The sequence below is a fragment of the Dreissena polymorpha genome, chromosome 6 (assembly GCF_020536995.1).
Source record: "Dreissena polymorpha isolate Duluth1 chromosome 6, UMN_Dpol_1.0, whole genome shotgun sequence".
Lineage (NCBI taxonomy): Eukaryota > Metazoa > Mollusca > Bivalvia > Myida > Dreissenidae > Dreissena > Dreissena polymorpha.
The window spans coordinates 111,557,790-111,570,359 of NC_068360.1; the positions used below are offsets into that span (position 1 = coordinate 111,557,790).

Consider the following 12,570-nt stretch of genomic DNA (forward strand, 5'->3'; position numbering starts at 1 on the left):
TTGCTTGCGGCTTGTTACCGAGCACCGTTTGTGTTATCTGAAGTAATATTAGTATCCGCTTATGCTTTCAGAAGTCGGAAAGAAAATCGTATCTTTAAAACACCTTTACTAAAGCGGTACATTCGGTAGAGAAGCACAGTTGTATGTGCATTGCGTAACAAATCTTCTGGTGTTAGGATCTAATTACATGAAAATTTGTTATATCACAATCCATCAAAGTATTAAAAAGAGCGAAAACGAATGGCTTTATTTTTTTTAAGTAATGGTGGATTTGACAGTTTACCGAGCAAAACGTAAGTTAGTATCACAAGACACTTCGTTTGGTTATGAATCGTTTAGGATTGATAATCTGTATTTATAAAAAATCATTCACAAGTAACAGAGCTTTAAACCTATCCGGGCTGTAAGCACCACATACCCGGCCAAATGCCAACCCACCCAAGGAAAATCTATGCGATTTTTTCCAATTTCGAGAGAATGAAAATGTGAGGTTGTATCGTGAAATGCTCCTTGGAAACATAAACAATTTATAAACTGCAAACGTCATGTTGTCTTCTAAGATACTTATTTTGCATTTGAAGTTTAAAATATATATATATCGCGTTCTACAATTTACGAATTCAAATTAATTGTTAAGTTTCTAAATCTAAGAAATGTGCTTGCATTTTCAAACAAACGATTATTCAGTATTATCAATTATTTGCTCGAATGCTTTCATTGTATTCGTCACACTATTTGTAATCTTTATGGCCGACAACTTGCTAATATCGACTTTTGGTATTAAATGAAACTGCTACAACGAAAGACTTGCTTGGGTCCCTATCAATTGTTATTTTTTAATTGCAAAGGATCTCGTCTAATTATGGCTTCCTAATCAGCATTTAGAAACATAAAATTCTGAACAGCTGAGAATTTTTTTATTTTACAATAAATAAACGAAATATATACGACTTTATCAACAAGTTTGATTTGTAAATAAGTAGTAAAAAACAGATAATATAGAGCTTACTAGCAGAAAGCAATAATGACTTACATTTTCGCAGGATTGTAAAGAGTGAATACAATTATGACGGCTACTGTCAATAAATTACCTTTCTTTTTTGAGCTTTGTATATTGTCTTTGATGAGCTGAATTGCCAAGGCACTGGTTTCATATCCCAGCACATCAGCATTCACGAGGCAATGTATTTTTCCACCCCCAATAACCATCGCACGTCGTAAAAATATTTCAACCTGCAGTTTAGAAAAGGAAATGTCCGACATCATGTCAGTACTGGCTTACAGCTATCATATTACACTCGCTGAAACGCATTCCACTTCCGGTGCGTGTAAGTTTAGTTGAATGTCACCATATAGAACATGTTGGTGTTTTGCCGGTTCACCCGAAAACAAACCACACCCAAAGACAGTAAATAAATTCAGTTATAATTGAAAAAGCATCCATATTCTGTAGAGGTCCATTACGTATCAAATATATCTACATATTCTGTAGATGTCCATTACGTATGAAATCTATCTATCTATCTATCTGTCTGTCTGTCTGTCTGTCTGTCTGTCTGTCTGTCTGTCTGTCTGTCTGTCTGTCTGTCTGTCTGTCTGTCTGTCTGTCTGTCTGTCTGTCTGTCTGTCTGTCTGTCTGTCTGTCTGTCTGTCTGTCTGTCTTGTCTGTCTGTCTGTCTGTCTGTCTGTCTGTCTGTCTGTCTGTCGTCTGTCTGTCTGTCTGTCCTGGTCTGTCTGTCTGTCTGTCTGTCTGTCTGTCTGTCTGTCTGTCTGTCTGTCTGTCTGTCTGTCCTGTCTGTCTGTCTGTCTGTCTCTGTCTGTCTGTTCTGTCTGTCTGTCTGTCTGTCTGTCTGTCTGTCTGTTGGTCTGTCTGTCTGTCGTCTGTCTGTCTGTCTGTCTGTCTGTCTGTCTGTCTGTCTGTCTGTTCTGTCTGTCGTCTGTCTGTCTGTCTGTCTGTCTGTCTGTCTGTCTGTCTGTCTGTCTGTCTGTCTGTCTGTCTGTCTGTCGTCTGTCTGTCCTGTCTTTCTGTCTGTCTGTTCCGTCCGTCGTCCGTCCGTCCGTCCGTCCGTCCGTCCGTCCGTCCGTCCGTCCGTCCGTCCGTCCATCCATCCATCCATCCATCCATCCATCCATCTATCCATCCATCCATCCATCCATATATATATATATATATATATATATATATATATATATATATATATATATATATATATATCGGTTTCATACAGAGTACATATTGCCGAAAGATTTTACTAGCATTCAAATATTGACATATTTGCTCTATTATCAAACATGGTTCCGTGATCATGATTAATAAATATCAAACTGATAGCCCATGTACTATAAATCGCCGCTCAAAATAAAATGTATCTATGTATTTTTACGCATATTATATTTAGATTAAAACTCTACAGTATGTCGTCCTTTTTGTACACACTCCACATGTCCTTTTGATACCGTTTTTACAGTTACATATACTTACAACTGCTAAAATCTTAATTAGAATCGTTTCCCTTTTCATATACACATATGTCTCAGAACTAAAAACAATGAAGTTATTAGCCAGGAAATGAAACAAAGAAGCCACTGATTTAGCTTTTAATATAATTTAGCAATTTTTCATACGACACATAAAATAAAACCAGTGCTACAATACAACACAAAAACTTACAACTAAAAAGGGGAAATCGTCTTGGAATACCGACTATTTCATGTTATTTTCATATTAATTTTGATAAGTAGCAGCTAGATTGACGATTTTTGTTTTAAAAAGCCTATTATTTCGATCGTTTGTGTGTTGAATGTTTTTTTCATAGACGACATGCTTTGTCTGATATACAAGCAACACGACGACCGTACCTCATCAAAAGAAGTTTGATCGGTACACAGCAAAATTTCATCTGACCTCGGCAATGGTTGAGCTTCGTCGAGCATGTAAATTGATAATGTCATGAGCATCAATTCTTCTGTAATGTAAAATCATTTGCAATTACAAGCATATTCAAAACTATCGAAGCAGGACAAAAACTCTTCGCTAAATTTTTAAAAGTTAGTCTAATTAAGCGATATGAACGTATGCTTACCCTTTTTACACATAATAAGATAAGGTTGACCCTTAATAAAATTTTCTGGCAGCACCCGCTCGTAACAGTCTTCTTCTGCAAAAATTGACGCCATGGTTAACCTATTAGTAACTAAATATATCCAATTATTTAAAGAAAACAAATGAGCAACGTTTGACAACAAAAGATTCGTCTGATACATGTGCACTATGGGGAAATTTCATTCTTTTTAGGTAAAAGGTCGTTTTGTCAACGTGGGTATTTTCTGTAAATTGTAGTTTAGCCCTGCGATGCAGTCTATTTTAATACACCTCACCATAAGGAATACCGAACATCTATGCATTTGTACGCATATTCCAATGTTACTTAACACCTCTAACACCGATTTATGTGTATATCTTCGCCAGTGACCCACCTTTACTCGGATAAAAAACGTATTGACTGTTTGCTTCTATATTACACAAGAAGGAAAACAAAAAAGATATGGTATCATGCTGACTGTAAAGTGGTGAATATCGTTTAAAAAAATCTAACTTATATTAATAAGATTTTTTTCTTACCTGCAAGGTGTCTTAGAATGATGCCCAAATGTTCAAGACTCAGGTAGTCGCTATTAGGTGCGGACACTGATCCAAGAAAACTCTTCCAACATTGCTGTAGATCGCTGATCAGAGGCGCTGAACCAACATTGCTTCAAAACAATAAGATTTAAAAAAAGTATTATTATACAAAAATAAAACAAGGGATTTGAAAAATTAATACTTTAATATTGATGCACAAAGTCGCTTTTAACATATCAGAAGCCTATTAAATGACATTAACAACTATCAGGACAAAGCCCATTATACCGACGATTACAAATGCTATTACTAAGAAATCAAACAATGTACAAAGTGTACGTGTAAGCAAATAGGCGCCCATTTCAAATGCTGTTCAACATTCTTAAGTGTATATACTTAGAGCTTTAGTTTAGTTTTTACAATTCCATCCAAAGCCTTTAAAAAATGTGTAACAACTCAACAATATACAAACCAACCTTATAGAAACATTTACGATTTTCGCCAGTGTAACGACGGCAGCAAATATATTACATTCAAACTAAGCACTCTAACGATGAATAGGATTTATTATATTTCTTTGAAAAGTAAATTGTTTGTTGTGATACACGCGCTAATAAGAAGCAAGATTAAAACAGATTGAAATATTTTATGTTTTTGAGGGAAAGAGCCGAATAGGTTTAATTTAAACTATTTATTTTTTTAAAACTTACATTGGTGAACCGAATGACACTGTTAGATAATTTGACAAAGAACCCCAGGTGTTAGGCTTTTCTTGCACAGTTTCTTCTTTTACAGGCGCACTGCGCTCTTTTGCGCGTTCTACCATGCACCACTGCCTTGCTGAAATAACAGTATACTTTTATAATAATCTATAAGAAAACTCACCATGAACATACACAACATATATATCAAATTGTTAATATCTGATCAATTGAAAAAGACTTTTTACCTGTTTGGACATTGAATGATTGGACTTTCGATTTCCGGACATGCTGTATATACCTCCTTGCAAGTGTTTCGTCAATCTTCGCAGTCTTAAGTTCACAAAGGAACCTAGTTTCAGTATCGCTTAATGTCTCTTGATTATTGGTACTTGTTGAAGTTGCATCACTTGCATGTTTTTGAGATTTTGCAACCACCTCTGTTTGCGCCTTTGTCATTGCAGATTTCAAATCATCTAGAATGAAATATTGTTTTTATCTGCTTGAATGATTAAACTTGTCTTATGTCTTAGTTTCATTTTACAAATGGTTATAGAAAACATATGTTTACCTCTGAATGATTGTGTTCCACGAATGGTTATAGAAGGGTTATTATCACACATGGAGATTCGATCAGTAAAAATATGTGTAATAAATAAATATACATATAATTCACATTTGTGTTTGTGGCTGCACAGTATTTTTGTGGTAAATTGCTCAATTTAAGGAATGCGTACGTACTGCACTTGAATTTAACTATTTTAATTTACATAAAGATAATATATGGTTGGTAACCATATTGGAGTCTAATATGGTGTAGCAAAATGTATTCTTCAATGATAAGTATCATGTGAAGAAAAATGCAAATCGTAATTAAAATATTAACACCAACTACTATTTAACACCGACAACGTACAGTTAGGGCATTTATAATGAATTACTTTAAATTACCTGGTGAACAGTTTTGTTTTATGGCCGACAAGAGAGGAAACACTGCATTCGAAATGTAGCCTTCATCTTTCACTAGTTCCCTTTGAAGTATAATGAGCTGTCCAATGGTGAAATAATTTAGATGATTATATTCTTCGCGTTTAGTCTTGATGTACTGCAGCCATTCTTTTAAAAAGGTTTCCATACATTTAGCAATCTCAGGAATCATCTCTTTCAGACCTTCGTTTGTGGTCGACCTCCGGCCCTTAAAATAACCCAACATGAAAGGTATACTGGTTAATTATAGTTTACGTACGTTTACCAATAATTCAGATAACAATAAACTAATAACGAATTTGTTATTATCATGACAAATGCGAGATATCGAATATATTATCATAATGTATTAAAAAGATATAAAGATTAATATATATAGATACTTTTAATAACTGCTTTAAAAAGGTTAACTCACCTTCAGAGGAAGAACCGCATCTCTATCAATAAACTCTAGATTTACACACACTGGTCTGTCCGTATCGTTGCACATAAACTCAGCTTTGAAATTATAGAACAACACACAACCTGATTCACATAACTGTCTGTATAAGAGTCCTACTCGTGTCACGCTGTCAAAAATCTGCAATTTAATAATAATTCGAATGGATAAGCTTTGAAACAACAGGTTGTCAATGCTATAGTATTTCTTTAATAATGATGTTGTGTACTTGATGCCAATGATAGGCTATTTAAAGATGTGTAAGTCTTCAAATAAATAGTGTTGGCTTCAAAAAATCTCACCAACGTGAACATGTCAACATCGACTTCTTTTTCTTGAGTATCTTGTGAATTTTTGCCAGAAACAAGCATTATCCTGCTGTGTAAATCTTGCACATCCGCTAGCGAATAGGTTCGACGATATTGCCGTTCTCCATCTTTTTCAGGGACGACAAGCCTAAGAATATCATGTTCCGTCTGAAACAATGAGATTTATTGCATATGGAACACTTTTGTTTCCTTTGTAAGTATATCCTTATTGGCACTCACATTGAGTACAGGATGAGTACTCATTGAGTAGTAATGATACTGAATTAATATGTACAAAAGAGTTATTTGCTGCAGTTTGGTTTGCAAACGCGTTCATCAATTCGTGTTAATGCTAAGTAGATTTTTTTTGTATCTCATGAACAATTAATTGAATTTCTAATTTCCAACGTATCATTATTATACACCAGTCAAATTGAATTAAACAACGAGATGAAAATACCACATGCAAAAGTCGCCATGTAAAAATTATGTACTACTACAATATGAATTGATACAACTGACGATACATTCAGACAGAATTTACAACAATCATCATTAAGAACGTGACACGTTAATAAGCATTTAAATATACAGTTGTGTTAGATGTTCTATGGTTATTTATATATATATATAAATGCAACTGAATAAATTAATTTTACATTTTATTGTGATCTGTACAGCATGTGCGCATAACATTTGCTCTCATTTATTTGCATAGATGTACGAAATGCATTTTACTCTCGTGTATTGCTAAATAAACAAACCTGTCATTGGTCGAAACAACCAACAAAATACCAGATCGTGATCGAATTTAGCTCTTAGCAGCAAGATATATGTTTAAGTGTATATAACATAAGTGCGTTGTGGGAGTGGATGTCTTAAATGAAATCTGAACTGAAAGCGTCTTCCAAACTTTAAATTGGTGGGTTCCAAATGAACTTTAAATCGCTCGCCTGTTGCACCTTTATATTGCACAATGCCCCTCGCACACACCGATATATTGCACATAAAAATATAATATGGAATTTCCTTTAGCTCCAACAATGTTTTTAAAGTAATATATTGTTGAAGTTTATGACATGTTGATGACTCACGTGTTACTTTATCTTAATGGAAATTACGGTCTTGGGTGTTTGTTTGCAATACGAATATTTAAGATTCAGCTATGAACCGAGATAGGATGTTTATAAATTGGAACCAATATTCATCCAAGAAGAAAGTACGTTTGAAAAAAGATCTAAAGTCAAATAATTATCACTTATGGACGACGGTTTGAATTTGTATTTAAGCTTATGATACATTATCGTAAATGATAAACTTATACAGTTTTAATGGTAACTTATCCTAAGCAACTTAACGGTAAGTTATGAAGGCATAGCAGACGATCAGTTCACCGAACAGTTTATTGTATCGCAAACCCGTATTGATGTTTAAAGCTCTGGTCTTTTGTTTCCATACGGGTCTTCATTTCATTAAAAGCATTCACTTTTGTGTTGTTTTCGTAGTTTTTCGAGGTTTTGTCTATTGTCAACAACGAACACAAAGCGTTCGTTTTATTCTAATTGCTTTTCCGTAGGAAAGGCAATATAATGAGTCTCTTTCATGTCAAATATTCAACAATATATTAGACTACTCGAGATATCATGCTCAAAACCATGCATTCATTTGCTCCGAATGATAATACAAGCTTTGTCCGGGTGCTTCAATTGCTAATGTTTCTTATTGGATGTAAAACTAGTGTTAATAATGCTATGTTTTTTGAACAAAATAAACGGAAACCTAAAAATATATGAAGAGTTAAGTGATGCAGATCATGGTATTTGAATATAACAGGTATACAACAGGTATATAACATCAAGTATGAAGGATCGTATACCATTTTTTCCCCTTGATAACCACCCTCGGCATCGATGCCAACTATGTACATTCCGTCATTGTTAATTGCTTCCGCTTGCTTCAGTGACGTGACTTCCACAGATCCGTGAGCTTTTTTTATTTCTTCGAGCCACGCCAATTGGCTGTTTGTGTCGATCTATTGCAATGTATAACAAAACCGTGAAATGTTAATGGATAAGCAATGAAACATGTCAATCGAAATATAGTACAATTCATTAAAGGGGCATTTTCACAGATTTTGGCATGTATTGAAGTTTGTCTTTAAATGTTTTATATTGATTAATAAAAACATGGAATCTAAAAAGCGCCAGTAAAATATCAAGAATACAAGTAAAACAAGAAAAAAAGTAACCCTCAACAGGGCTCCAACCACTGACCCCTGGAGTCCTGGAGTAAAAGTCTACCTATTTAGACCACTCGGCCATCCGTGCTAATACATTGAAGGATGTATTTTATACTTTATATAAGCAATCCTCGTAGCTTCACACAATATAGCGACAACAACAGAACTCTCAAAATTATTCAATCGTTTCGCGTTGCAACGCTTTAACATTTTTTGGTTTTTAAATCGTCAATAGATGCATATAATGTCTATTTTAGAATATGTTCAGTATTACTGTTGTATATAATTTAAAATGCGCATCGGGATGATTTAACATTTATGTACGATCGCATTATTAGCCTCAACACAGACAAAAAAGGTTCATACGATTTGGTTTGGCAATTCAGGATTTGTCTGCAACTCTTTCCACACCGTTTTACATTTATCTAGAAGCTGCGTGTAACTACTGTTTGCGTCCAGCTCGAAAATAAGTGGTGAATATCCAGTAACAGCCGAATGTAGACACTGTACTTTCCCAATATTTATTGGCTCATCGCCTGCCGACATCATGGCTAAGTCAATGAAAACTTTAAGTTCCTCTGAAATTACAAACACATTGCAATCTATACGCGCATATACATCATAAAAATGATTCAGTCATTTTCATTCTCTAGTTTTCTTAAAGACGAAATGGTGTCAGATATTTTGGACCAAACGAATGAAATATCTTATATGAGATAAAAAAACTTAAACAATATGGCCCTAGACTCCAATCCGAGATATGCTTTTTTACTCCAGAAACATGTTCGAAACAATCAAAACAATCAAATACACTAGCCCTGGTCCACGTAGTTTTGTAATATAAAAATCTTCATTCTGCAAAAGTAATATACATAATTTGACACATTTCATTCTTAACCACAAGGACATTTTATGAAATTCATAAGCATACAACCATTACCAAAAGTTCCATATCAAATAAGACATCTCTATTTTTTATCAGTGATTTTATTTAGGTCTTGTTATGAAAGTGTTTATCAAATTATGACCCGAGAGTTTGGCAGTCTTTTGCCATACGCGCATGTGTCAGCATCGTACATTATCATTGTGTGATGTTACATAGCACACATCAAAGCTCTAAGAAAGAAGATGTCCAACTTATTGAATAAATATATGTCTAATAATGAACCTGTGACTCCCTGAGTGTTTCGGTTTTAATTTCAGGGACAAGATTGTCACAAACGTCCACTCTATGATGCTGATTAAGAAATAACCGTTTTTAAGTTTTCAAAAAATACATGAGGTAACAAGTTATCCACAAGGAGGGGGACGGTAATTATTGCTTCAGGGGCATTTAAACTTGATGAGACGGTATACAAACCAAACTTTTCAGAGAAGAGGCAATTTTGAAGTTATTTTGCAATTGAGTCCCTAAATAACATATGATCGGTTGACCATTTTTGGTCTCAGAGGCGTAACTTGGGGCATTAGAAAAACATCTTAGAAGAAAATAACAAGGAAAATAAATTAAATAAGTTGTTAGCTTAGTTCATTCTGTGCTACTCACCACCAGCCATAGATTGTTGCAGCCAGGTTATAAGTGGCTTGCATTTCATGAACGCCTTTAAACAATCTCTTTCCTCGACTGTAATTGACATCAGGGTTGCACATGATTGCATTACATGTTCATCTACTTTATCTAGTTCAAATTTTCTTTCTGAAAACTAAAAATAAAAAACAATAAAATGTTCTACAAATAAAAATATGAAATATGCCCATATACAAACAAAATGCATCTAAGCAGTTCTCCTTATTAATGAAATTGTCATTTAAGTTTAGAACCAACATACAAAAATGTGTGACATACGTTGGAAATTTCCTCTAGGTTGAAAAAATCACCACGAAGATTAAGGTGTTGTTTTATTTCTAAAAAAAGCGATGCATTGGCAATGCTTGATTCAATGTTTCGAAGATCATTATAGTTCTGCACACATTCAAAAGCCACGGCTTGATGTAACCCGAATGCCATAACTTCCTGCTCAAGACGTTCATCATCGTTTTCAAAGACCTTCCCAAGGTTTTGTTGAAATGTTTCAAATAACATAGTTCGCGACTCAATTTTTCTTCCAAACGACTGCCAAAGTTCATCTACAGGAAGCCATACTTGGTCAATAATTTCATCAATGGACAGGCCGCTGGTATTTAAATACGTGCGTCGTTGATCCCAAAATGCCTTGAATAAATAACTGTTTTGGCGTTCAGAAAATTCTTCTAAAATATCAACCACGCTTGGAAATGCAGCAAAGGCTAACACTTGTGGAACATATACACCAGCAAATGTAACATTTTGACACTTATTTGTATCACAAAGGTCACACATCTTTTGATTCCAGATTGTTCTATTTAAAATGTCACGGATTTGTTCAACTGGAAAAACAACAAAACAACAGAATGACTGTTTTAAAGTCCTGTTTGATATAAACTATAAACCTGTATAAATTATTATATTATTATATTGAATAAAACTCTTATTTATTTAAATGTCATAGTTCTACCAAATGACATATACCTCTCAAATGAGTTGCGACAGCTTTAAAATATTAAAGAACTTAACGACATTTGAACGTTGACTAAATTAATATTTACATAAATAATATCCTGTCATTTACCTTGATCGTGTTGGCATTTGTTAACGAACTCTTGCATCAGACCAGCTTGTTGTTTAAACGCGTGTAATTCTTTTTTTCTGCATTCAATTTGCAAAGCCATATTTACATCATTTAAACACACGTAAATATTACAGAACTGGTTTTCATGTCTGCTTATCAAATCAAGTAAATCAACAGTTACTGTCCCGTCGATTATCGACTGCCCAAAGTCTTGCAACACACAGCAGATATCAGACAGTTGTGAGGCTGTTTGCTTGGTCAAGAGACACATTTTCTCAGGATCAGCTAAAAAAGTATTTTTATTGTGAAAAACAATGCATTTCCTTTTATATTGACATACGGAATGTAACACAACTATGCATGAGCAAGTCTTTATTTTACCAGTGTGTGTATGATGATGCTCAATGAACTGCTTCATTGGTACCCATGTCAAAGCCTGCTCCAGAACAGCATAAACATCAGTTGTACTCGAAAACGGTCCCCATTGTTTAAGGAACAGTTTTGACATAAGATCGGCATACTTCGGAATCCCTGATTGTGTCATTCGGGAAGCGTTTATATTCAGATTGCCACTCTCAATAACCTGAAATATGTTGCAGATTAATTAAATACCATTTACTGTACCTATAAAGATATAATCACAATACAACCAAACTTAAGTATTAACAGAATAACACAATTGATAGTGTTTTCCAGAAGAGAACACTGTTATGCGATGTATACAAACTATGTATATTAACTAACAGGTAACTTTCGACCGTCGATATTTCATCTGTGTTTGTTAGACTTTAGTCGATTTAACCAGGTTTATAATTTTTGATTTGAACGGCAGCTTCATTACACATTTCTGCGAACATACTGCATATAATTTCCATCAGCAGGTATAGTTGTGGACTTTACGAAAATCCTGGACACTAACTTATGAAAAAAGTAGCTTCTGAAACTGCGTATATTTAGGTCAAACAGCAGTAACTGATCTTTAAGAGTTGAACCTTGTGCAAACATTTATGATTCTAATCTTTCATGTTTCAAAATGTAAAGGGCAGTAATCGTACAGAAATAGCGTATATTACAACTTTAATCTGATTACATCACTCAGTTCCGTGTTCGTACTTTCAAACAAGGACGCGGATGTATAGCCTATGCAAAGTGTAGAGAAAATAATAGTTTAGAGGCATAAAGTTCCACATAGTCCTAGGCACTTTGTTGGATAAATAAAACGAGTCTTTGTTTATCGTAATGCTTTAAATTACAAAAGGTTGACAGTGTTCATGAATATATCGATCCAGATTACAATATATCATCGAAGCCATGTGCTTTAAAACTTTACGACAGGACTGTCGTGTTTAATACTTGAGTTGAGCTTTGAGTTGTTCATGCTTATGATCTTATGTTTCAAATCAATGTGCAATATATGAAGTATCGACGCTCTTTTGTAAGTGTTTAAATCAAAATATATTACCTTAAATGCCACGGTGCTAAGGCATGTGTGCATTGGCTGGCTGTAACTTCCATTTCCTGAACAATAGTGCTCTAGAAACGCTTCCCTGTTGGTTTGAGACATCGTGACCTGTGTTTATCAAGATAAGATTACCCAATTAATATCACAAACCCCATAACTTGCTT

The 12,570-nt window shown here is 34.4% G+C and overlaps 1 protein-coding gene across 6 annotated transcripts in view; it reads right to left on the bottom strand.

Annotated features, from left to right (window-relative positions):
* The window catches only part of LOC127833710 (E3 ubiquitin-protein ligase rnf213-alpha-like), a 237,314-nt gene that overhangs the window by 81,368 nt on the left and 143,376 nt on the right, over nucleotides 1–12,570 (bottom strand). For 5 of the 6 annotated variants that reach the window (XM_052359130.1, XM_052359128.1, XM_052359129.1 and 2 more), the window contains 16 exons: nucleotides 12,407–12,514; nucleotides 11,326–11,527; nucleotides 10,945–11,229; nucleotides 10,143–10,702; nucleotides 9,843–9,999; nucleotides 8,663–8,874; nucleotides 7,934–8,089; nucleotides 6,052–6,225; nucleotides 5,726–5,890; nucleotides 5,275–5,518; nucleotides 4,572–4,799; nucleotides 4,333–4,462; nucleotides 3,623–3,753; nucleotides 3,084–3,158; nucleotides 2,860–2,966; nucleotides 1,092–1,233 (listed from right to left, as the gene is read on the bottom strand). In XM_052359130.1, the coding sequence (XP_052215090.1) occupies nucleotides 1,092–1,233; nucleotides 2,860–2,966; nucleotides 3,084–3,158; nucleotides 3,623–3,753; nucleotides 4,333–4,462; nucleotides 4,572–4,799; nucleotides 5,275–5,518; nucleotides 5,726–5,890; nucleotides 6,052–6,225; nucleotides 7,934–8,089; nucleotides 8,663–8,874; nucleotides 9,843–9,999; nucleotides 10,143–10,702; nucleotides 10,945–11,229; nucleotides 11,326–11,527; nucleotides 12,407–12,514 (3,076 nt within the window). The remainder of the gene's footprint in view (nucleotides 1–1,091; nucleotides 1,234–2,859; nucleotides 2,967–3,083; nucleotides 3,159–3,622; nucleotides 3,754–4,332; nucleotides 4,463–4,571; nucleotides 4,800–5,274; nucleotides 5,519–5,725; nucleotides 5,891–6,051; nucleotides 6,226–7,933; nucleotides 8,090–8,662; nucleotides 8,875–9,842; nucleotides 10,000–10,142; nucleotides 10,703–10,944; nucleotides 11,230–11,325; nucleotides 11,528–12,406; nucleotides 12,515–12,570) is intronic. The other variant, XM_052359133.1, reaches the window with a different exon arrangement.